This window comes from Dermacentor albipictus, chromosome 2 (genome assembly GCF_038994185.2).
Source record: "Dermacentor albipictus isolate Rhodes 1998 colony chromosome 2, USDA_Dalb.pri_finalv2, whole genome shotgun sequence".
Classification (NCBI taxonomy): Eukaryota; Metazoa; Arthropoda; class Arachnida; order Ixodida; family Ixodidae; genus Dermacentor; species Dermacentor albipictus.
Window position 1 is genome coordinate 32548161 of NC_091822.1, and position 26219 is coordinate 32574379.

A 26219-nucleotide genomic window follows, 5' to 3' on the forward strand; every position below is an offset into this window, starting at 1 on the left:
TGAAGCCGCCACATATTATTGATAAAGTGCACTTACTGTATAAAACGAACAGGGCGGGCATGTCATGAAGGGTTTTACAGCGAACCGTTCGTTGAGACCATAGAAGTGATGGAGAAGGTGCACATCAAACATCCTGGCCAAATTTCCTGGAATGCTTAGTCGGAAAACAATTAAAGCTAGAGGTCAATTAAGCTTACGTGTATTAAGGGCATTCAGAGGGTTACATGTGACCACATGTAAATTTACGTGGAATATGGAGACGTGTTGTGCAAAATTGAGAAAATGTTTTCTAATTGAGCTTTGGGGCTCTAAGTTAGAAATAATCAGAAAGGCACTTCAGGTCCGCTGCGTCCATCACTTACGAAAACAAACTTAACGCGCACATAAAGATTTACCTTGAATATTTTAACTGTACAAAGCAAAAATGTGAGGTCAGAGACGTACGTTGAACAGATACGCCAGCGGCCTGAAGAAACTGAGCTTTCGAGTTTGGCACCTGTGCGGCCTGAAATAAAGGGATAAGCCTCAGAAATTTGTTTGGACGAAAACATTACATACACGCATGCTTTGTACACAAATGTTAGACGTTATAGTACATACACGCACTTGAAAAAAAATTTAGAATGGCGGGTATATCTTGTGCGAGTTTAAGTTCTAGCGCATGTTTAAAAAAGGAAAACTTCAAATAGCCCACACATTTGACATAACATACAAGGTCCTTTTGCGGAGTGCTTAGCGCAATTTTGAAATAACATATACAACAGCTGGAATGACAAATGATAATTATTTGGGCTGCTTACATACTGGAATGCAGACTTGCAAAGCCATATCCCGGAAGGCCAAACTATTTTGACAGAGGTGGAATGGAGGTGCGTCAGTGTACCGTGCATTGAGTGCACGTTAAAAACCCGCGGTTGTCAGAATTATACCGGACTTCTGAGTACGGCGTGTTTTAAAATCATATCGTGGCTAATGAACGTAAGACCCCAGAATTTATTATTTAACGGGCCGAACAATATAGTGCGGTACAACAGTAGAACGCAGTGGTATTTTCACCTCAAATGCGGATGCACACGAGCCTCCGCCAATGGACGCGCAGGTCATGAGGTGGATGGCCGGGCCGAGTCCCGTCAGCTGTGTGCGTCTGCCCCACCCAAAATGACTTCCCTAGCTGTTTGTGGTGATTTATCATGCCGTGAATATCATTGTGAGTTTACGATGCACTACTTGTGGCGCGTGTATTTGATCCCAGCCGCGATACGGCGAAGAAAGGTTGCAGCGAACGTCGGTGACGCTTCGCTACGGTTCGTCTGAAAACAGGATCTCTCGCTGAAACTTCTCTCGGTGCAAACACACTTCCTGCGTGTTTGTCCCACGATGTTTTGTTTTGCGTCAAAGTGAAGTTATGACGAGCAAAGTTTGCCGATGTCTGGTACATAATGTGGGCGGCGCTGTCTTAGTGTACTGTGTCGCTCTGTATTTTGTTGGGCGGGCGCGGAGCGAAACCATTCTCGGGATAAATGAGAAAAGCGTACGCGGATGAATGAAGCCCGCGAGTGTCTTATCAGAAAACGATCTTTGGCAGCAGTGTCCCGGCCCCCGGGATAAAACAGAAAAGGTGCGGCCTGCCGCGTCAGGCGGTGGAGAAAGGAAAATGATGGGTGGGAGCATAATCGCAACGCGACTGAAGCCAACCTGGAGGCCCCACACTTTATCGCACATCAAAGTGCGCGGTTGTTTTTAGATAGATAGTAAAGTTCATTCAAATTAGGAAAAACACACAGGAAATATTTCACAAACATCTGAATATCTAGCTCAATGCTAGTTGGGATCCGTGCTAGTTATTATTCCCAATTACAATGGCAATACGACAAAGTGTTAATAAATCATATCTACATAAGCAGTAATTTATAAACAAAAGGCAGGATACTTGTATTAGCTACGAAAAACCTACATAAAGGAATTCGTACTTATCTACTATACACTGCGAGGGAAAAAACACCTAAATACACCAGCGAGATGAAAACTGTATGCAGATAGTTGTAGTAAGGTTAATGGGATTTTAATTAAATTTCTAAAAATCTTCTTTTATTTCCGATGGTAAGCTGTTCCATATGAGGGCTCCAGTGCGGTTTAACCTCCTCCTCCCATACACAACATGCATTTTTCTCAAGAGAAAATTGCCTTTAAGTGAGCGGCGTGTATTGCTTCTGCAATATAAAAAATTTGATGAACGCCAAGGGCAGTTAGTGGGTATGCTATTCGGAGTACATAAAGTTGTCTTAAAATTCAGTATTAAATCAAAAAGCAGTATATTTAGCCTTTGATACAGCGGCATTGATTTAGCATTGTAATCCGAAAAGTCATACATCGCAAGCCCTTTTCTGAAGAACCATAGGTTCTAGATATGAAACGTACTTGTTACCCCAAGATGCAATACAGTAGGATAAGTGACTAAGGAATACGCTAAAGTAAATTGCTGTCGGAATGGAAGTGAAGTAATGACGGTATTTGTACAGCATAAAACAAGCTTTGCTTAAATTTTTTGCAGAGCAATGCTATGTGAAACTTCCAATGAAGACGCTCCTCTAGTGTTACACCAAAGTATTAAATTGAACTCACCCGCTCAAGTATATTATGGTTTAGAGAAAGCGAATGGCATTCTCTTAGAGGTCCTTTCAAAAAAGAAGTAAAGAGAATGTATTTCGTTTTCTTGGTATTCAGAGCTCGCTTATATGACACGAACCATTGGGTAACACTCAGAATTTTATCATTAGCCACTTGAAATGTTTTGTCCAAGGAGTCTAGCACACAAAGTAAAACAGTGTCGCCTGCATGCATTACAGTAAAGAAGTTTCCTAAGGAATTAGGGAGAACGTTCACAAATAAAGAAAATATATTGGCCGTGGTACTGAGCTTTGTGGGACACCTGAAACAATGTCGGAAACATTGAATTTGGTATCTGAGACGATAATTAGTTTTCTGTTATTACCCGCCCTGGTTGATTACTGGCTATGGTGTTTGGCTGCTGAGCACGAGGTCGCGGGATCAAATCCGGCCATGGAGGCCGCATTTCCATGAGTGCAAAATGCGAAAACACCCGTGTACTTAGTTTTAGGTGCACTTAAAGAACCCCACGTGGTCTAAATTTCCAGAATTCCCCACTACGGCGTGCCTCATAATCAGAAAGCAGTTTTGGCTCGTGAAAACCCATAATTTATATTAATTGTTTTTGGTTTTCTGTTATAGAGATAGTTGCTTAAATATTCATGGGTTAGATCTCGAAAAGCATAGTGTACTAACTTATGGGCAGTATGTCATGATTCACAGTGTCAAACGCTTTTCGAGAATCTAGCGTTCCCGCTCTGCAGGCAGAGCCACAGCAGGGCAGATAAACAAGCACGCACCGAATGAAAACTACTGGCGTAGCTACTGGGAACCAACCGTCTCAGTAAATCTAGATTGTTGCTCCGTGTTATCGACGCAAGAGGTCACGCGTTGGGTAACCAGTGTGGCTTCACGGAGCGTTCGTTTCCCGAGGCTGGTTACGTTACGAAAATTCTCCCGCCTATATTCTTCCTTCCTCCATGGGGGCTGCAATGGGAGCGAACGTGACAGCCGCAGTTGCATTCCTGGCTGCTTGGCTGGGCCGAATGGTCGTGTAACGGCTTTCCAAGCGCGTTCCCGAAGCATTTTTGAATTGAATGAATTTGAGTTTATTTTCAACAATTTTGCGGGAGACCAGGAGAAAAAGCCGTTTATACAGCTTCACAGGACTAGGCCACCCTACGCACACGTTGGCATAACGGCAGTTGCAACAGAAAGAAAGACAGGAAATATACAGTGCGGTGTACATGGCTCACGTACAGGCAAAGCATACTTGCCTATACCATGCGCCAAAAAACTTGCACAAACACTATTTTGATAAAGAGCAATGAAAATAACAAATAAACAAGAATTTTGTAGAAACCTGTAATAGTTTATGGTTAAAAATGTTACTTCCAGTAATAGTCTTCGAGGTTGTTTGAAAGAGAAAGCGCGAAGCACTGCTTTGGTGGTTTCGAATTCATATACTTCTAAAGTGCATGTGATATTCCCTTTGCTTATTGACTACACAAAAGAAAGATGGAGGCGTTGATATCGGTTATTTCCTGCGCAATTTTTGGGACATATGAGTATGTGCATTTAGGAAAAAATACATATATTACTTCTCTTGACAGTGCGTAGCGTTCAAGAATTTCTTTGCAGCAGCTTTGGCAATGGCAACGCAGTTATTATTCATGTATTTGTTGCCCTGATAATTTTATAAGGGGGAGGCCGAGCTGCAACGTGAGCCCTCCCCCCCTCCCCCCCTCCCCCCTTTCGAATGAAATTTCTCGCTACGCCACTGCATGTGTCCATCAGTTATCTCTCTCTCTCATAAGTGTGAGAAGAATGCGTAACATCTCTACTACCATTACTTTGGCGGCGAGGACAAATGTGCGTAAAAAGCCATGGTAGTTCCGGCGGATCTTCTACTAGGCGTATCTGCGAGACTATAAGAAAGGTTGAATAAAGAATGCAACACGCATAAGTACTTCTTGTGAGTTTTGAAGGCCAAAGCGCCAATGTCGAAGTGTACGCCGGTAAGCGGTCCTTCGAGTTTTGCGCTGCGGGTAATGTTTTCGAGTTTTCCTGCAGTTTGTGTGGTCTAGTTTCGCGATTAAATTGGTGCGATTTCTTTTCAATATATACGTGAGAGTGCCGGCTTCAGACTGGAACCATCTGGACGATATTGCTGAGAAATCCATTGCTTTTATTTCCACGCAGTGCGTTTGCAAACGTCTGTGGGCAGTCAAGCAGACAATTTCTTCTTCAGTAGCCACGATGTCTTCAGGGCGCTTTCAAATGGCTTCGCACTGTCTGCTAGCGCATTTCGACACTCCTCTTCCCACCCGTCATGTGTTGGAAGAGTTGACGACGACGATGGATTTCGTTGCCTGGCTCTTCACTCGTATTTGCTGCGTTTTTGCGCGCCCTTACTTCGTCTGCGGTGTAGTGGCGTGGACGGCCACGTTTCACTGCTGCCGAGGTTACGGGAGCAGAAGATGTAGATGCTTCACAATCCAAAGCGATAGGAGCTGCCCTAACCAGGAAGGAGCAGCATGCGGTGCCGACGTTGCATGGCACTGGCGTGCTGCGCGACGAGAGACTGAGTAAGCAGCAACGGCTATCAACGCCGACAGGCGCGCGCAGCTGTTAAGCCCTTGTGGGGGGCTAGAGGGTACGTCACGGCGTTGCCCTCTCCATTCAAGCAACACCTGGTAGAAGCAGGTGTTCCGTTTCACCCGTGCTGCTCCGTCGAGGTGCGCTCATGACATGACGTCGCAACGATATGGCAATTTAGGTGCCGTTGCACTGACACAGAGGCCGGCTTTTTCGCTCAATAGGCTATTTGATGCTTTCGCATCAAAAATCAAGGAGACTCGCTTCTAAATTATGGCAAGGTTTAAGAAGATGCTGGCATAAATTGAAGGTCGTGGGAGTGTTCTTTCGGGGGAGGGGGGGGGTGTATTTTAAGTGCGGAATTAGGTACGAGGACCATGCATTGTCACTATGTTTCTTCCCCCCTGCAGAAAGAGGACAAAAACAAAACAAAGAAATCTTGTTGATATTTTGCCGAGATTTGAAAAATCTCATTGAAATTTCCTTTAAAGGGATTGTCCAGAGTTCCTAACGCTCCCTATTTGTCGGCCCGCTCTCCGAGTGGTTTTTCTGTATGCTTAGAAAACTACATTCAATCAAGACAGGAGATTTTACACGGTGCATGACGTGAAAACTGCAGAGCCGACTCAGCAGAATAACGCTTGAGGACCTCTCGAGTCGCTTCCAACAGTGGGAGACAAAAATCGGACTCCTTTGGAGAATACTTTCCAGAACGTTAAATCATTTTCTCCTGAATGAATTCATAGTTTTTGCCTCTTGGAGGCAGTCCCGCTTATTTTGGGTACCGCTCGTATTCAGAAGCGAAAAGGTTACAAAGTTAGATAGTAACCAGAACACGCTTACTCAAGCAAGACAGTATGATATATATTTTGAAGCAAGGTGAAGTTACATGATTGTTATGAGGGTATAAATGCGGCAGACAAGTGATAAAACAAGTACAGACACACCTGGCTAAAAGGCGTACATCTTCTAAAACCGCGAAGTTGTACAGCATGGCTAACGAGAAGCGGGTGCATGGCTGACAAGCAACAAAAAAGGTAACGATGAAAACAAATGTTCATGAGAAAAATACAATTATTTAGTGTAGAAACTTTACAGGATTATCATTGCTGACCACGTTAGCAGGAAAACCATTCCTCAGCCCAGGTGCTATAGACAAGCCTGATGAATACGAATCATTGGTGCGTACAAAATGCGTTTGAAGCTGCGATTATTGCGAAAGCTAACAGTCAGATGCTCGTAGCGGTTGAGAAAGAAGGAGGTAATTTTGCTTACTAGATTTTATTTTATAAAGCAGGCAGATCAGAACAGCTTTTCTGCTTCAATCTAAGAAAGGTTGCGTCAGTGATGATTTAAGGTTAGTAAAACTCTAATGACATTAGTAAAACTCTAATGGCAGCCTCTAGCGATGGACCAGGCGGCACGATGTTGATTATCGCGCGGCGCGAATTCTTTGTTCTGCTAGTGGTGTAGTTGTTACGACATCGCGGCAGCCACAAACTGGCAGGATATGCTCTCACAATGCTCCCATCTGGCGTCTTTAGACAAGACCGCACAGTGCACGTATCCATGATTGTTTGACGCGATATCATTAAGGGCCTCGTGTTTTCGAACCCAATTCGAACCCAATTCTGAACCACGCATACTCAACCACTCTTCTACCACTAAATTTGCTGATACGCTGTCTTTGGTTCTTTTCTATCAGCTGGTCCTGCATCACGTATTTTTTTGAGTTCGCGGGACGCTCGTACAAATCTTGGCAAGCCTCCTTGCTGGCCCGCGTAAGGGCCACTAAATTTGCTGCTCGACGTAGAAAGAGAAAAGGTGCGTGAGTGCAAAGTTTGAATTTAAAAGACGACGAATGACACTTTTGTTTTGATTTATTCGCCCAGTCTGTTTTGGTGTGAACTACATTAGAAGTGAGTTAGCAAAGCCGGACTCGCGATCGTTAATGGCATCGTGCCACAGAGTAAGACTAATCGTGATTATCAACAACTATCGCATGTAGGGTGAGAGCATGTGGGCTGCCGGGGCACGCTGCGCCGTATCAATGACGCAGAAAGGAGTGTTCTGGAAGGCATTTTACGACATAAGCATTCTGAAATAGCACTGTGGCAAACTTATGAAAAGTCTAAAACGAATCGAAATCCGAAATATGCGTAATTTCGTCAACACTGTATGCTGTACAGACCGAAATATACCAGAGACCTAATATCACGTCTATTTCAATATTCGCAAACTATAAAATTAGGAACGACCAAAGGCATTTACTGGAGCACAATGGGGGTTGCTGGTGGGAACGCGGACATGACTAGACAGACCGAACGCAGTGTTTTCCTCTTTTATTTTATTAGTTTTTATGCGCGGGAATTAGCAAAGCAGAACTCGTGCTACAGGCCACCCTGCAGTAATTATAATCCAAAACAAAAGTAGCTTGTCCCGTTTTGAAAGGCAGCGTATTGGTTTCTGCGACTTCGCACAACACGATTACAACACACGCCTACAGGTATGGGCCATAGAAAGCGACCATCATATTCTCATTTTATATCAATGCGTTCCTGATTGCAGTGTGTTTTTGCTGTCTCTACCGGGAGCCAAGCAGACTAATGTTCTTATAAAGCAAGCTTATAAGCCTTTTCGAATTGCGGCCATCAGGAAAATACTTAATTTGCCCGGCAAAATTAAATCATCTGTGTTTTAGTGGTAAGGGGCTCAACTTCGTAAGCTTTACGAAGTTGAGTCTATTAACATTGATGATGGATTCCAAGTTCGGAATTTCCGCGATGAATGATTGCACTGAACTTCCGGAGCTCGGAAGTGACCATCACGAGCAGTGGATACGCAGTAATCGTGAGCAATAATGTACCACAGAAAAAAGAATAAGGCTTTACATGCACTTGCCGGCTTCGACACAAGGCTCAAACAGTCCCATATAAAAAAAAGGACTAGATCCTAAGTCGCCTTTATTTCGAGCCATAGAAAGCACATTCGTACAAAAGAACAACTAAACGCCAATTATTCGTATAATAAAGTAATATAGTGATTACCGCTTCATTAGTATGGCAAACTAAACACAACAAAATTCTTGATAAAAAGTACAAAACAATACTAAAGGCTATCTATTGGATATCCAGGATTTAAATGATAATTTAAAGGTTACAAAGCTAAACCTAGGTGCAGTCTGAGAGCATGACACAAAGCGACACTGCATTGCGAAATGTTAATAAGAGCTGTGAAGAATGTAAAGGGACATAAGCCTTGGTGAATTTGTAACTGACTGTCAAGCTTCAGACAACTATGTTCTGTGGCATCAATGGAGTCTGGTAACAAAAACTTTTTCCTGAAATCACTTTATAGAACTATACGCGAACCTTACAACTAAGTTCCTTACAAACGATAGTGGATTACGTGGGAGCTCGCATGCTCACTCGACATCAGCTGGATGCATGATCACCTAAAGATACCCGTGGGTAAATAGCCTGGGTCAAAGGCCGCGTGTCGCCGAATTATCAACATTCACTCGCCTGTCCAACTTGAGCTTTCTGGGCAGCAGCGTCGATTGCGGTAAGCTGGGCAGTGTAGTTGCTGAGGACGTCTAGCACACCGGAGGCCTGCAGGTTTTTCACAATGCTTGAAACTTCAGTCAATAAGAACATTAAGCATTAATTTAAGATCATTCCCCCAAATAATTTGTAGCGCTCGACCGAAAACACACACAATACCATTTTTTTTCATGATAACAAGCGCTTTCCTTGGGCATCATACTAACACGTATAACACGTGGGCGCTAACACATGTAAGGATGATTTTCGTAAAGGTGACAAAGCAGACTTTACAAACAGGAACATGCCCTGGGCAAACATGATGGTGTATTTTTCGTTATTCAGTGACACTTGAAAGCCCTTCAAAGGGAAGGCGGGATCTTCAAGAGCAGAGCAGTTTTATTTGAGGGCGTACACCTACGTTCGCGTAGAATCTGCGACTATGAGAAGCCAATGCGGCTGACTGCTTGAGCTTGATAGGAATGCTTAGTTTGAGCACTCCATTAATGAAGAAAATTTCCCCAAGACAGCGCTGGTGCTGCTGCCTATATCAAGGTCTTGTATTACGCTTTCCTCCAGCTAGCGAATTGGCTGCAGCTGAACACGAAATTCGGTGACTACCACCGATCAACGTTTCGTTTTTTTGGGCTTCACAATAAAATTTTTTTCTGCACATGGTGCCAGTAGCCAGGGTACACCAAAGGAGACTAGTACGGAGTTTTAACATGAACCAAAAACAGACTAACACGCTTAGAACAGCGTGCCAGTAGCCAGGGTACACCAAAGGAGACTAGTACGGAGTTTTAACATGAACCAAAAACAGACTAACACGCTTAGAACAGCGTTGCGAGTGGTCGTTACACCCCCGAGTTAAACAACCGAAGTAAACATTTGCCTCTGCGGCGGGCACTTGTGATCGAAATCAAGACATTGAAGGCCGAATCGTCTCTTCATGTGCACGGCAGCGTCATCGACTAATTCAGCAACTGCCTTCACCTGTTATGTTGCCTCAATATTACGTGCCAATAGCAGCCGTTTCGACATGAACAGCAATAGGTGAACGACTGCTTTCGTGCTGCTCGAACTGCAGTCACTAAACTCAGTCACACGAGTGGCGGCTCAAAAGATGAACCAATTTGATTTGTGACAGGATGGAGCTACGGCCTAAATGCTAGCTTGGTGAAGAGCCCCATGCAACGCACTAAATCTTCCGTTGCGTGTAAGGCGCGTGAACGAAGGCACCCGAGAAATTGTGATGGACAAGGTCACTCGGAAGTGCGCAATCTGATAGCCTTGGCATTAAACAAAAACAAGAACGACGCTTTCCGTCGGTCTTAGCGCCCTGTAAAATATCGACTCTCTAGAATAATCGTGCGAACTACAATGCAAAATCTATTGGCCCATGTGCATGGCCTCGAAACCAGTGGACAGAAAGCCGCCACTGCATATGCAGGTTGTCCCAACTATCATGCACCAAGATTTAAAAATGTTGGAACGTCACCTAGCTGGAGAGGACCAAGGGGATGTTGTTGGCCGTCGCTTGGAGGTACTCAGATTATTTGTCACAATTCACCTAATTGTAAATTAGTCTCAATTATTTAATGAAATTTCCAAATACTGCAATGAGATGAAAAGTATCAGTGTGAGAATTGTAAAGTAGCAAGAAAAGCTTCCGATGCAGCTTTATGCTGCACAATAGGCGCTACATAACGTGCATTTCCCGAGCGTGAAAGAAGCCCGCAAATACACGCAAAGTGCCTCAAGCAGCCAGTCTCACGGGAATTTTGCGTGTATTCGCGGGCTGCTTTCACGCTGGGGAAAACCCTTTCAAGTAGCATGTATTGCGAAAAGAAAGCTGCGTCTGTAGATTTTCATGTTGCTCTAGAATTTATTCATTGACACTTTCACCTAACTATAACATTTAGAAACACCAATAATTAGTTTGGGGTTATGCAATCAGGCAGAATGCAAAAAAATAATCTGAGTATCTCGAAGTGACGGGAAACCACACTGCCTTGGTTCTGTCAAGTTACGTGGCAGTTGCATATTATTAGGCTTGGTGAATGATAGCTGGGACACCCTGTATATATCTTTATATTTTCTGGTGCCGACACCTACGTGGTCGTGGGTGAAATGTACGTGCCACTGTTACTTACAACTCTGGTAAAATTACCAGGGCAGTGAAGTGTTTCACAGCAGAATATGTTCTTCAACCCGTATTGTACCTTTTACCTGCGATCTGATACAAATAGCCTACAACCGACCAAAGGACAACGCATCACCCAACCATGCCACAGAAGGAGGAACATAGAGCTAGCACAAATGGAGTCAGGCTCTTACAATCTTCATCCGAGTATACTCGAAATGAGAGACCTAAAGAGTATTTATGGAGATAAAACATGAAGAAAGCCAACTGCCATTGCGTCCATTCCGGTGCATGCGAAACCGCGGGGGAGACCTAATTTCACGTTAAGAATTGGTGACAGGCTGTGGATTACAGATGACATGGGCCATGTGTTACAGATATTAGATAAACATATCAAACACGGAACGGTCAATATATATATATATATATATATATATATATATATATATATATATATATATATATATATATATATATATATATATATGTATATATATATGTATATATATCACGTCATCAAATGTCTCACTGATGTAAATGTATAGCCTGTAAAATTACGCTTGATAGTGATCACATTTGCCTGTTTTCAGCTACGTTACATCTGTGCAAGCAAAACTTATCCACTGCTTTTTTTTTCTTACGAGCACGCAACTCTCTGGCCTGCTAGACGCCTCCTTCTAAGCATGCGCACAAAAACTAGAACTGCCTTTTAGGCGTTGTTATGAGATAATGTAAAGAGTATTATTATGCTATCATCGCTTTTGTTTCGCTTGTTCAGCTTCCGAAGTAGCGAGACTTTGAGAAAATTAAAAGAGCACTAATTAGCGGCATCATGTACATAACCTACGTCCTCGTTTCTATGAAGTTGGAATTTGTATATCGCCATCAACCCCTGTAGCAACAACCAGTCGGTCCAGTGTGATGATGAGCTGTAGTTAGCAGAGACGAGTGGCTTAGGCACTCGGAATACCGAAGTGGACTTTCCATCAGAGAAACTTCGTTCACTGCCCATGTGTGCTGTGTAGCTGATAACGCTTGTGTTTTGGTATCTCAACCCGCAAAGTGCTATGAGGTCCGCTCTAGGGCGGAACAGTCAGGATTGATCTGGCCCCGTCAGCCAGAACGTTAAGTTAGATTTCTATGCCGTTAGGAACTATAATATTGTGACCGTTGGTATGAAAAAGTTGAACCTGTTCAAAGACGATTAGTTCTTAATTTGTACTATGAATTTCTCGGGGGACAGGGGGACATTGTTACTATCACTGTCAACCTGTGCCCAATAATGACACGTGTACTTGTTTGTCTTTATCGGGCGACACGTTTCACCGCCTAACAAATGTTATCGCACAGCGCAGGAAGCGCCTGCATGTTTCGGAAGTTTCTGGAATGTTATCGATGCTTCCATCCGCTATCTGTGACCGAACCTTGTGTAAACTGATTGCATGTGTGCGCGACACGAATAATGTAGAACTTTGTGGAAGGCACACGGGTCCGAGCGATTACTCTGGAACGTTCGACGACTGATGTATAAAAGCCGACGCGCTTTACCCGCTGATCAGATTTTCGACCATCGTCGACTGTGTTCGCCGCTGTTGCCGTTTTTGAGGGCACAAGTTTGCCCAATAAAACGCTAGCTTAGTATTTCCCAGTTTGGATGCCTTTTTCACCGTCACTACCACGTGGCAATATAAACGTTGCTACATGCCTTAGGCAGAAACACCTTGATTACTTATTTTTACGAAGGAGCAATAGCGCAAAAACGAGTCACACAGTGAGGAGGCGTAACGAACCCAAATTGTTTTCGACAATTACAAATTTTTGTGTAATAATTGTTCATTATCATATTTTCTGTCAAGAGCTAACAACGCCTCTATCAATATGTGGGCCTAGATGTAACTTGCGAAATGCCAGAATTTTCATACAAAGTTTTTAATGCTAGAGTAGTAGTTGGCTCACTGCACAACCCCGCCGTGATCAGAAAGCCGTGACATAAATACGGCACACAAATTACGTTATCTTCGTCTAACTGAAAAGAAAAATGTAGTCATGGTGAGGATTCGATCCTCTGCCCCAGCGCCACTGCTGCCGCTCCGAACCCGAGCGCGCTAACAATGGCACCACCGTTGCAACAGGCGACAGTGATGAATATCTTCTAGGCTGTGCACACAGTTGGGCTCTGCCTGCCGGGCGATTCACTAAATGGCGCATGATAGGAATGACGCTAATGTCAGCACTATGGAGTCTTGATCGTGTCCGAATGGTCCGAAGTTGAATGGCTCATGTCTGCATCGTCAGGCGAAACAACAAAGCGTAGCCGCGGAGCCGCCAGTTGACTGTCGCCGAAGTACAAGACCATCGCACTGAAGCGAAAGGTACGAATCGGGCTTAGGAATTGAATCGGCACATCAAACAAGCGCCACACCTTCCGGTGTGGCGCTTGTTTTATGTGACTGCGTCTTCTTTGTGTCGTCAAAATGTACGCTTACAAGTATTCATTTAAGAATGAAAACCAACTAGGCCAGCAACGAATCTTATTCACCTCTCATGTTTACCTTTGCCTAATTTCTGCCTTTAAGGTTAAGCGGATATTAAGCTACATTATCTTCTACTGCAATTTCCGGTTTTCCCGTTCTTCTTGTGATTGTTCTTTCACTTCACCATAGCGATTGCTTTGGCTATCTAGGGGCACCTTCACAACTGAATAATTGAATTTCGCGCTATTGCATCCCATGACCACAGCAAAATGCGAACGTTAAAAAGAGATGGTAATCTCACCATAGGTAGATAGCCAGACTGTACGTTTAGAAGTGCCTTAGCGTCCAGGACTGGTTCACAGGGTGGAGGCCTTGGGACCAGGGCGAAGCACTTTTCGCTGACTTTTAACACGTGGGACATTGTTGTGGGAAAGGTCAACGCCTCTGCAAGTCTGGAAACGTTGTCTGCCAGGTGCAGCGCTGACTCTCTCGCCTTTTCTGCTGCCTTCTTCATCGCGGCGATGTCTAATTGACAAAGAGAGAGAGAGAGCGAGTGTCGCTCTTTCTTGAGGTACCGTTTAGCTGCATTACAGGGCTCAAACAGAGAACGCAATAGCGACGTGGTGCATTTTTAGAGGTTTCATACAGTGAATAGTCTGAAAACTTTGGCATTCTACGAAGATTGAATGTTCGGTCCGTATAGAAACCAAAAAATCAAAAACTCTCAAGACATTAATGAAATTTTTAAAACTTAGCAGTTTTATTTCGTTGTAATTATTGAAATTTGGGCAACAATATAAAACACCCGTGGTACACAGCATATCAACGTCTCGCAGCAGACCAACACATCGCAAAAAAAGAAAGCCAATAGCTTCTGCATATACTAATTAACCTATAGTAAGTGGTTTACATACTACAAACGTTATACAATTTTAATTCGACGCATTCCTCATTAAAGACAATAAAACAATTGGAAATCGCTGAAACGCTTACTACAACAGTAATAGATATTCAAACTAACGATCAAAAACTGCTGGAAAATTGTCCGAAGAGTTGTTCCCCAATTATTATTAAGAAATTACTCTTCGGAAAGTTTCTCGTGCAGGAAAGTTTTCATGTGTTGGCTAAAAATTGAAGAGCTTTCACGCCAAAATGTTTTACGGTAAATATAGCATGCACATCTTAGCGTACAGAAAATAAAAATTCTGGAAAGGAACTCCAATTGCCATTTCTTCGTTCTGTTCAGTCCGAAAACGCAGGCACGAAAACGGCCTTTGCCAAGGAGCCTTACAAATGGGGCTCTGTAAGGCTCCTACTTGTAATGGGCTGGAGGTAAGGTATAAACAACTTCATTAAATCCCTATATAAGTTATGCAAATGGTACTTACATGCATAGTTTATGCGCCTTGGCAGACATTATTTTCTCGCGCGTGTACAGTCAGCAAATACTCAATAGTGCATATTTATTACATTTTGTTATATTTCGAGACTATGGTGCATGTTTATATTGGAAACTTGAAGACAATAGTATTTGAAAAACATTTTGTTTGGTACTTCCCGAGCACTTGTGCACTGATGTATTCTCTAGGTTTGAAGCGTTTTACGCCAATTGAGTTAAAGGGACACAGCGAACTGCAGATGCAATGGGACATTGTGCAACAGTCGAGAACAAGAGCGCAGCTTCACGCGGTTTATCTGCTGGTCTGATATACGCAGCCATCTGTTACATAATGGGATGGCCTTTGTGTAAACTCCCGCGCGTTTGTAAGAAATTGTCTCTACAAACGGCACATTTTGTTATGAATGCCTCGGAAGACAATTTCTACACAAGACATATAAAGAACAGTTCATGTGCCTCAATTTCTCGTCTAAATTGATGCCGTACCTATAAAACTGAAAACAAAGAGTGGGAAAATTTGGCTATGCATTTCCTTATTTTAAACTGCTACAGAAAATTATGCTCGCGCAAACACACAGAACCACTCTGCGAGCAGCATATTCGTATCTAACACGGTGCTAAAGTGTTGCGTAAGTAGAATGGGAGCTTACGGCTGATTAGCTTTTCCACGGCGAGCAGGGGAGAAACAGCACCGCTTGTACCTTTGTCACTGTCTTCCGCTATGAGCTTCACGCAGCCTGAAAGAACGGACGCACACAGCGTTGAGACGACGCACCGTGGTGGCGACACGACAGTGTCCTGCGCGTAGTTTAGAAAATATTCTTACAGCTCCTTGGGCGCACGTGTGTTTATGTATGTATGTATGTATGTATGTATGTATGTATGTATGTATGTATGTATGTATGTATGTATGTATGTATGTATGTATGTATGTATGTATGTATGTATGTATGTATGTATGTATGTATGTATGTATGTATGTATGTATGTATGTATGTATGTATGTATGTATGTATGTATGTATGTATGTATGTATGTATGTATGTATGTATGTATGTATGTATGTATGTATGTATGTATGTATGTATGTATGTATGTATGTATCATTCGGAAGTGGGAAGTGGCAAATGAAACCTAGGTTTTTACTTAATAACCAGTTGTAAAGTTGAACGAAATTCATTGTGTAACAGGTCAAAGAAGTGACCTGGAGGACAAAAGACGACGCAAGCATGTGACAGATCTAAACATATGCAGCAACACACGCACGCACGCATAAAAAGAAGGGGGAAAGCACGTACCAAACTAACAACGCAAGAAACCAAACACAAGAAGCGTGTTGTTAAATATTTCTCAACTATGCTCATTTACCGTGCGTTAATGAGACAAAGCGCTGAATCGCACAAACATTTGTGCGCGCTTGTGGATATGATAAGCCTCAGCTACCTCGTGTGTAGGCTGACTTTTGTGTACCGTAGGGATGCCCGTGTTTCCGAAATCCCTTATGCAGCCGCAAGGCCAATGGATTGAAAGGTGGGAAGTTCGTGCGCCTTTCAAGGAGCTGCAGCGCTCTTCCAGTGACGCATCGCCCCGTCTGGCCAATATGCTACTTTACCACGTGAAAGTGAGGTGAAGCGAGTTTATTCTTTTCTGAAGTGAAGACGCAAAAGTGACACCAGAGATCGATATAATGTCTATAAGTTTATTTTTTTGAACGAACAAACACACGCACACGAGTGAGCGCACCCAAGGAGCACACCCCATACAGAGCTATTCTGTGGGAGTTGGGTCAGGTCATTCTATCCCTGTACATAACAGCGCGTTCCTTGAAGACAATGCATAACCAACTGGCTCTAATTAGAGCTGTACTTCGTTCGTTCGCGCTATTTGCTTACACTGTCAACCATCGAGTGGTATCTGCATAGCTTTGGGTAATACCCGTCCTACAGTCAACATGTTAAATAAATGCTTTTTAACACGACGAGCAGGTAGTGCATCCTAAAGAGCCAACTTTCCTGCTTACAATCGCATGAACTGGAGCAAGCACGAAAGAAATAAGGCTGCAGAAGAGCCGCTAAATGGGCAAAGAGCGAAGCACTAATTCCTCCCAAGAGGAGTGAAGTCAACAAACAATCTAATAAGAAAAGAATCATGCAAGAGTATATGTCTAGGAATCTTATAGAAAGTATAAAACTACCAAAACATTATCATCTGTAGGAATAGAAGCTGAAAATTGCGCCTCTTCTCATTTACAATAGGCTTCTACAATAGAAACAAGGGCTTCACGCGCCTTTTGATTTTTTTAAGTGTTTAAGAAACTTCGCAATTTGTGCGATCAGCAAAAATGTCAATGATTTTTTTCTGGCGGCTACACCTTTGCATTAAGCTTTTCGACTGCACCAGTCGCAGAAATGGGATGCATGAAACTTGCGTTATGGTACTGTAAGTGGTGTTACGACTCGCGAACTCATAGAATTTTCGCTTAAACGAATTTTCTATATCGATATCGTATAACTATTCGCAAAATGTTTGTTTCGATATCATGTGCTGGAGCACAGATGTATGTGCCCCCATATATAATTATATATTGAAAGAGGACGGAGCGAGTGGCACAGGTTACTAATTGAGACGAACCGCTGTAGGATGGTTATCTTCGTTAAACAATGAAGTAGGAGGGGTTGAAAAAGGGTGCCACTTATGTACAGTGCACGGTGGTTCCGCCTAAAATACGCTCACTGTACATGCTCTACAGTATGCACATTTCCGACGCCACAGGAAAGAGAACACTCTCTCACAGTGATCTGCATTCTTCTCTAATGTTCCCGCCCGCAGCATAACGTAGTGTTGCGTGTCCGCTACCGAGGGTGCGGGCTTTTCGTGATCTTCTCCTCAGCCTGAGCTAACCAGTGTCAGGCAGATGGCGAGAAGCTAGCCAAAGCTCAACTAACGTTGACAAGGGTGGAAGCATGGGCAAGTGTGCAATTGCGCATGGTGATGTCTTTCACATCACATGAATGGTTTTAGCAACAACACAGACGAGAAAAGGCGATGAATTCTGTTTTTTTTTAATTTTCGAGAAGAGCAGTAAATATGCACAAGTGTATAAAAGTCGCAATACCGGAGACAACAAAGACGAGTCAAATCGCTTATAGCACCTGCCCAGGATTTTCCCTCAAGCAGGCCAAGTAATCATACTCAAGCGTGATAGTGCGTGATAGTGAGGAATGCTAAGGCACCTGTCACCGAGCTCATAAATAGCTTCTGCGTCTATTATTTCACCAGTTAACTGAAGCCTGTGCCTTGCCAGTACAATGAACTGATTCAGAAGGGGAATGAAGTCACAATCGCGGCAGTGAATGGCGAGATGGCCCTGGACCGCATCATAGACATTACTTGGATGCTCAAGCAGCCTGTCGTTGAGACATCTGCTGGTCTGCCCGACATATCCTTCACACGTCAATGGGATCGAGTAAACGACCCACACTGCGCAGGGGACGAAAAGTGACCTGTGCTGGAGAGAATACGAAGACATATTATTGCCAGGTATGTTAACTTGGATTTCAAAAACGGTGCTGACTGCGCGTTTATGCCGGTCTCTCAATGTGACGCCCACGTGGCATGAGGCAAATGGAAAAAAAGAAAGACGCAATTGTTTTGCTGAATGCTCGGCGCTTCATCCCTGGAGCGATCCAATATATTGAACATCTGTAAACGGACAGGACGTATACCACAAGCAACCAGGATTTTATATATTCCTAAGGTTTCTTATACGATTGAAAACATTCTGACAAAAATTATTTAGTGAGGTGACGACTTCGACTTCTAGGTTGACAGCCATCATTCTGATAAAAATCGCAAGCCGAAATATTCAAGCACTTAGGTTTATGTGCAGTTCAAATAAAGAGAAGTGGTTCAACATATTCCAGACCTTCCCATTACAGCATCCGTCGTAGCCCATGTCATCCCCAGGGACGTAAAACCCTGCAAGTCAATTTCAATTCTCTCGCAATTATCTCAACTGTCAACATCGCAATCTTAGTGAAAAGGCTGCTGCCCTTAGCGATAAACAATGCTAACATAAAGAATCGCGCTTTAGGCAGTTTTGCACGAGTCTTATTGTGGCAACATGCAGTGACATTTCTTCGGCCACTGATGGTCACTTCAAGCCTTTATCTTTCTATGAACTTTCTTTTTCTAGATGTACCTTAAATTTTCCTCTACGTTTCAAGGCATATTTATTGAAGTATATTGTGTTCTATTGAAGTAAAATTTTTCCAACGAAGTACTGTCATGTTAACTAGGGCAAAATAAAGCAAAGGGATGCTACTCACTGTCCAGTCTCTGTCCCATCTCCATCTCGAATATACTGAAATCCTTCATCAAGAGGGTGTCGATTTCCTGTAAGGAAAAGAACCCACAAAATTCAATATTTGGACGGAAAACGCGTAAGCCTTGTGCCACGGTGAAGCGTCACGACAATGGTTTAAAAACAAAACGCATGTTTTCAGATGCTTGTCACTATTGTCAATGGCAAAAAACAAAGGCAATCGAACATCTTTATATCATTTAGGGCAGTCATGCTGACGAGGATATTGGTCAATGATGCCCGCAACCTCAGTACAAACCTGAGCTTCGTGGGCCCGAACTGCTGCGAAAAACTACTCCGAAAAGCACCGAGTCTGCTTCGCCATGGGGATAGTAACGTTACATTAAAAACGTTCTCGCAAAGTGGCCTCACAGTAAGAATTTTCACGCTCCAAAAGGTAGAAATTGGCTAGTCGCACTGACAACACTCTTAGAGTGCAAATGCGAGCACTCGTGACCACCCGAAATAAACGGTGTTCGGTGAAACTAACAGCCAAATTAAAAATGAAATATCTTATCCGCATGATAATACTGAAGTAAAAGAAACAATTATGCAACAAATAAACGGCGAAAATAACACACGGAGGTGGATTCGAAGCCGGGAACTTCAAGGCTGGCGCCTCACGCTAGCCACATTGCCGCTCTTTTGATATTCGTGTTTGACAACTTGTGCGTTGTTGAAGCCGAGGAATCTTTCTGATAATAATAAAGGTGGTTGCAGGTGGCCATTACTGCCATAGAAATCTACCATGGATGACGGCAGTTGGTTGACTTGTTCGTATCAATTTGTTTTTGGTTCGTAGCATTGGCAAGTCAACGTCGGAACTTTCATGTTTCTGTTAAAGAAGGCAGCTCTCCAAAGCGTTACTTATGCTGACACGAATAAAATATTAAGGAATACGCGTATTATATGTAGTAGATTAGGTTATAGCTAAAAAGAACGCTTTTTCATCATCAGCCGCTTCAGTTTACGAAAGATCATACATGAGATGGCACCTTGCATTGCAGCAAAAACGTTCCGTTTGCTTGGAACGCACCCTTAACCCAATTACGTTTTAACGGCATACGCTTATATAAAAACAGCCTTTCAACAGGTTGCTCTCCCAAGCTTGTTCAACATATATTTACCACTCTTCTAGCTGTTAATTTCCTACATGTGCGGCGATTTTCTCTCTCACACTTTCGCTATGGGGTGTCTTGTTTTAACGAGCGTTAAATGCATGCAAGGGCACGTGTACACACGAAACAGCCTTGTAACGCCTTTCAATCGCGTAAATATATTTGCTGCTCAGCGGTTGCCATCCCCCATACGCTCATTCCAAAACGCTGTATTTAAGTATTGCAAGATCCTTCAGATTGCTCTTGCGTTCTTTTTATCTTGACGTTCATTTCGAAAAATGCCTCATTACGTATGACTAGCTTGCACATTGAGAAGTCCTACGCCTTTACACATCTGCTGTAAGAACGCCTCGAGACGGATATTTATTAACAATTAATTTGTTTATTTACATATATACTGCAGACCCATGCGGACCCAAGCAGGAGTGGTAAAATTACAAAGAATAGTCATAAAGGCATTCCAAATAAAACAAAAAAATGCTGACATCTCTGTTGCGAAATTAGCATATAAAAACTAATCAGATGAATTAAATCAGTGCTGCTTAAGAATGACAATGGTAGTGCGTTCCACTCTTCAATAATACATGGAAAAAAAGAAAATTTAAAGGCATTAGTTCTTGTTTAATAGGGAGTTAAGGATTCAGAGTGACGATGTCTGGTTTGCGTTGTGATTAATGGTCGGGCTTGTGGAACAGGACGGCTCGAGAGTTTTTTTTTTTTTGAGTAAAAAAAGAATTTCCCGCCTTAGTTGTAATGTGTGTACAGCATGATCGTGCATGATAGTTGTTGGTGAGTTAGTTATACGGCACTTGGAAAAAATAAACCAAACTGCTTTCCGCTGAATCATTTCTAGTGCACTATTATTGTATTTATTATGCTGTACCCAGACGGTGCATGCGTATACTCTTTTCGGCCTGATGAGTGATTTGTATGCGTGAAGTTTAGTTTATGGGAGAGCTTGCTTTAGTTTATGATGAAGAGTACAGAGTTTGCGATAATGTGCAGTACATACGTTTGAGACATGAGAATTCCAACTAAATTTGGTAGTTATTGTCACACCCAAATATTTATATAAATTTACTTCAACGAGAGGAAGAGTGGGAAGATTTAAGAGTGGGAGGACTTGACTCTTTCTTTTCGGTTATCTTTATGTATACTGTTTTTCTTCGTTCAGCTTCATGTCCAATTCTTTACACCATGAATAAATGTTATGAAGGTTAGTATTCAAAAGTTCCTGATCCTCTTTGCAAGCAAGCTCATGAAACAAAATGGAGTCTTCTGCGAACAGACGTATCTGTGCTGGTCCAGTAATAGCGCGAAAAATATCATTAACACGAATGAAAAATAAGAGTGGTCCCAGAACACTATTTTGGGGTACCCTGGAAGCAGCTGGCAAAAGGCGCGAGCGGTGACCATTAACATAAACCGACTGTGCGCGGTTTACTAAGTAGGCGGAAATCTAGTTTATCATGAAAGAGGGGAGGCCAATGTATTTTAGCCCCAAGATTAATTTGTGATGTGAAACAAGGTCGAACGCCCTTCGAAAATAAAGAAAATGACGTCACTGTCGCCAAAGTTGTCGATAACGCTTGCAAAATTGCGAATTGCTATGGTTAGTTTCGTTACCGAAGAAAAGCCCTTCCTAAAATTATGTTGAAAAGAGTAGAGAATGTGGCTATCTGTTAAAAACTTGACTATGGAATTAGTGACAATATGGGTCAAGCATCTTACAGCTCGAAAAAGTTGGAAATATAGGATGATAATTTGAAATGAGCGATGTGTCACCTTTCCTGTGTATGGGCAACCACACGCGCCATTCGCCAGTCGGCCTTGAGAACCGCAGATGATATGGGTGCGCGAAAAACGCATGTGAGGATTGGGGCGGTCACTTCGGCGCCGCGACAAAGGAACGCACTTGGAAGACCATCAGGGCCAGATGATGCTTTAGCCTTCACGTTAAGAAGCATAGCCACAACACCTTGTAGTGATACAATATCTTCGAGGCCAGAGCACGTTACAAGGTTGTAATTGACTCAATGGTCAGCGTGACGGAGGAGAGGTTATTGGAGATGATGGAGTTTAATAAGCAGAGAAAACCCGGTATAGAGTTGGCTTAAACAGTGAGAAACTCAGCGGAGTAAACAGAACACGCTGCACGACAAAAGCATAGGGCCACGCTGGTCGTATGACGTATATGCTTAATGCATCCCGAAACCGAGCAGCAGTGGCAGACTGTTGAACCAAAAATTTTTGGTTCCTTTTCAGTGAAAATGGTTCATTTCAGGTTCAAATTAAGAACAAAACAATATAGCTGCTCAAAGCAGTCACAAAAGTTGGTGTTCTTTTGCATACCTTCCGAATAATTACAGAAAGCATTTAAAATTTATGTTCTATGAAAAATCCGCGGAGCTCTTGAGCTACACAGAAGTATTGAGAAAGGTGTGCGTGAAGGTCCTCGTACCTGAAGTAGCTAAAATTACGACGAACAAATGAACTCTAGGAAGAAAACATGAAAACAAATACGTCATTCTTAAGTCCCCACTTTAGTTTACAGAGCCGTGTAATCAGAGTCGAATGCGCGGCTAGCATGCACTTCTGCATTTCAGCAACTAAAATTTATAAATGTTCCGCACCACTGGCTAGCTATTTGACGCTCACTAATTTGGAAGTGTATCACGAACACTTCAGCCTGCTGACAAAAACAAAAATCACGCTGAAGTCCTCATCAACGTTCCTGTCACTGCTAAAGTGGTAGCAAGCTTGCGTGTGCCTATGAATGAGGTAGCACGGTAGAGCCACAGTTGTGCAGGAAATATGATTTCGAAGCTCGGGAGAAGGGGGCCAACCTGACTGAAAGCCTTTATTTTTTTTGTCCATTTCATTCCAGAGAGAGAAAAGAAAATGCGAAGACACCTAAGTACTTCTTCTCAGTGGTCAATGCGAAATCATTGGTGTTCAATTGAAGCCGCTGAGCAGTGCTTCGTGTTATGAACTCCTCGCGGGAAAGCAACTGCGCTGAGACGCTTGGACAAAGCCTGCTAGAGAGCACAAATCTGTTGCATTTCGATCCGCGATGTCATGCTACCTTGCGTGACTGCCATAGAGCCTAGTGGGAACGCTCCCGAGTAAACCGAGGTGATCCTTACGTAACCGTTTTCGTCATGCCTGGCTTGACAACTAACAACTAACATAATGTAGCTGGGAGATCGGTTAACCGGAGGCAAGTAGTACACGGTTTGACAGATTAAGAACGGAAAGTCAACTGGCTTTACTCAAGATTAAAACCAAGTCTGCAGAGTGGAAGTGGTAGTGCCCCTGTCGTACAGCCGCTTCGGTTCGAGCAGAGCTACAAAGTATCGCCGCTACAGGGGCTTTCCCCGTACCCCTAGTTTGATGAAACCTTAGGTGTGAATGGAAGAAGGAATAAAGAGTTAACGTTCAAGATAGGCTAGTTTCACCCGGTCGCATGATACTCTCACTTCTTTACTGGGAACGTCAATCTTCGAGGTATTCGCTGAACGCTAAAGCACACGAAAGTGGCCTTCAGAGTAAAGAATCAATAATGGCTTCATAGAGTCGCGTTGAAGAAAGACGTGCGTGGTTCTGGCCATTGTCGGGAAACTAAACACAGGCTTCCCGAGCGCGATCCGGGGGGGGGGAGGGGGGGTGTAGGTTGAAGCTCGTCGAGCCAGTAATGTAGCCACTGTAAGTATTGCGGGGCCGCTGGTTAAGTGCCTTGCTGGGTGCCAAAAAACTGGCTTGGAGCCCGTAATCTTGACCCATAAAAAATCTCGGCTGCGCTGACTCAGAGGTCATTCGTGATTGCTGTTTGCAGCCCCCATAGTACTAGATATAGCCTTTGCATCCAGTGCTGTCTGCAGATTGTGGCGATCAATGACGCCTTCAGTTGTCGGTGGAGACTTTCGACCATGCCGTTGCTCTGTGAGTGGTGAGTGATGGCGTTATGAAGGCGCGTGCGTACCAGTCTCGCCAGGGCAGAAAAAATTGATCTTTGGAATTGCCGGCCTCGGTCAGCAGTTATTTGCAAAGGGCAACAGAATTGCGACACCCACGTAGCAACAAATGCTTCCGCCACTGTTTCGGCCTTGATGTCTTGTAGAGACGTCACCTCAGGCCACCTTGAGTGCCGGTCGACATACGTGCGAATGTACCTGAAATCTTGGCAGGGCGGAAGAGGCCCCAACGAGAGTAAATGCACATGATCGAAATGGCTCTCTGGTGGTTGAAATGGCTGCACCGCTGAACGCGTGTGCCGGGTCACTTTCATGACTTGACAGGATTGACCGCTTCTAGCCCAGCTTCGAACATCTTTCTTGATCCCTGGCCAGACGAAACAGTCTGTGATAAGGCTCTGTGTCGTTCTGATACCAGGATGGCTTAGCCCATGCAGTGAATCGAATATTGGCTGCCGAAACTGTTGGGGCACGAACGGGCGAGGAGCTGTATGTGATGTGTCGCATGCGACCAATGTTCTTGCGTAGGGAAGTGTCATCTCGGCAAGCAGGAACAACGAGCCTTCTTCCCGCAATCGGCGCAGCTCGAGAAGTTTTGGTGGGCAGAGGCTAGAGCTTGGAAATCCAATGGGCCAGCAGACACAGCGTGAATCAGCGACAATGCCTCATCTGCCTGATTTTCAGTACCAGAGAAATTCTGAGGTAAAGGAAAGTTGCTGATCAATTAGATGTACTTCTTGAGAAAGCATACAAGCAAGCGCTCGGCCTACCACCGGGAACAGCGACACTCAAGCTTGAAGCACTAGAAGTCCATAATACAATAATAGAAATTATATGCGCCAACCTCACAAGCCAAGGAGAACGCCTAGCTATCACACCAACAGGAAGAACAGTCCTAGCGCACCTAGGCTACCCCACACACAGCAAACGCCACGAACAAGCAATACATCTGGACTGGCCACCAATTTCCCGGAGCACATCAAGGTAGCCCATATCCCCAGAAGAATGCTCCTGGAACATCATGCCGGTCATCGCCAAGGTCGCGAAAAGACTTCAGAGACAAAATATGGCAGTCTCCCCAACACACTATACACAGATGCTGCGCAGTACCCCCAAAAAGAAGTTATGCCGGCCAGCGTTGTCGACCATAACCTTCAAGAGGTGGTCTCGATGGCGGTCAGCGTCCTCGTAGCGGGGGAGACAGCCATCGCCTTGGCCATCACCTCTAGTCTGACCAACGAGTACGTCGCAGTTATTACTGACTCCCAGCAGCTTGCCTTAACTACGCGAGAGGTCGAATAAATTCGATCGCCCACCGACTCCTCAAACAAGCCTCCCGATTCCCGGACGTTGAATTAGTATGGACTCCAGGACACGAGTCCCTCCGTGGAAATCCGCGTACGTACGCGGTAGCCCGAGCTCATGCCTCCCGGGCGCCACAAGAGAGGGGTACGACCGCATCTATGGAGCCCGTACCTTTACAATACAACGCCATACTACAAAACCACAGATTGAACAGACGACAATACCCATCTCCACACGAGACTCTCTCACGTGAAGACGCCGTAGCATGGCGACAATTACAAACCAATACATACCCCCATTTAAGGAAACTGCACGCAATACACCCTACACTATTCTCATACAAATGTCCCCTTTGTAGCGACTACGCCTCCCTATACGACCCCACATGGGCGTGCCCCAACGTCAAGGCAGCCCCGCAAATACCGAACCCCACACCCGAGCCATTCTGACTAGTTCGGAACCTTGTAACCAGCAACAACTGGTACGGCGGGCCCGGCAGACATCAGGAGCCGCAGTAGCACTGGACTAAGGGCGCCTCCAGCACTAGCAGAAAGACACCTGCTTGTCGTTTCTTTTTTTAATAAACGTTTTTCCTCCTCCTGCTGAAGCTCACGTTCTGCATACGCGAAACTGTTTGCGAAAGTGAAGTTTAACGGCTTGTGATTACTCAGAATTGAAAAGCTGCAGACTTTA

The 26219-nt window shown here is 43.9% G+C and overlaps 1 protein-coding gene across 1 annotated transcript in view; it reads right to left on the minus strand.

Moving 5' to 3' along the window:
• Positions 1–26219, minus strand: part of LOC135916589 (prominin-like protein) — a 189800-nt gene that overhangs the window by 98227 nt on the left and 65354 nt on the right. Inside the window, exons 5-9 of the mRNA XM_065450023.2 lie at positions 19095–19161; positions 15417–15503; positions 13669–13892; positions 8730–8816; positions 445–505 (exon numbers count right to left, since the gene is read on the minus strand). Coding sequence (XP_065306095.2) covers positions 445–505; positions 8730–8816; positions 13669–13892; positions 15417–15503; positions 19095–19161 — 526 coding nt within the window. The remainder of the gene's footprint in view (positions 1–444; positions 506–8729; positions 8817–13668; positions 13893–15416; positions 15504–19094; positions 19162–26219) is intronic.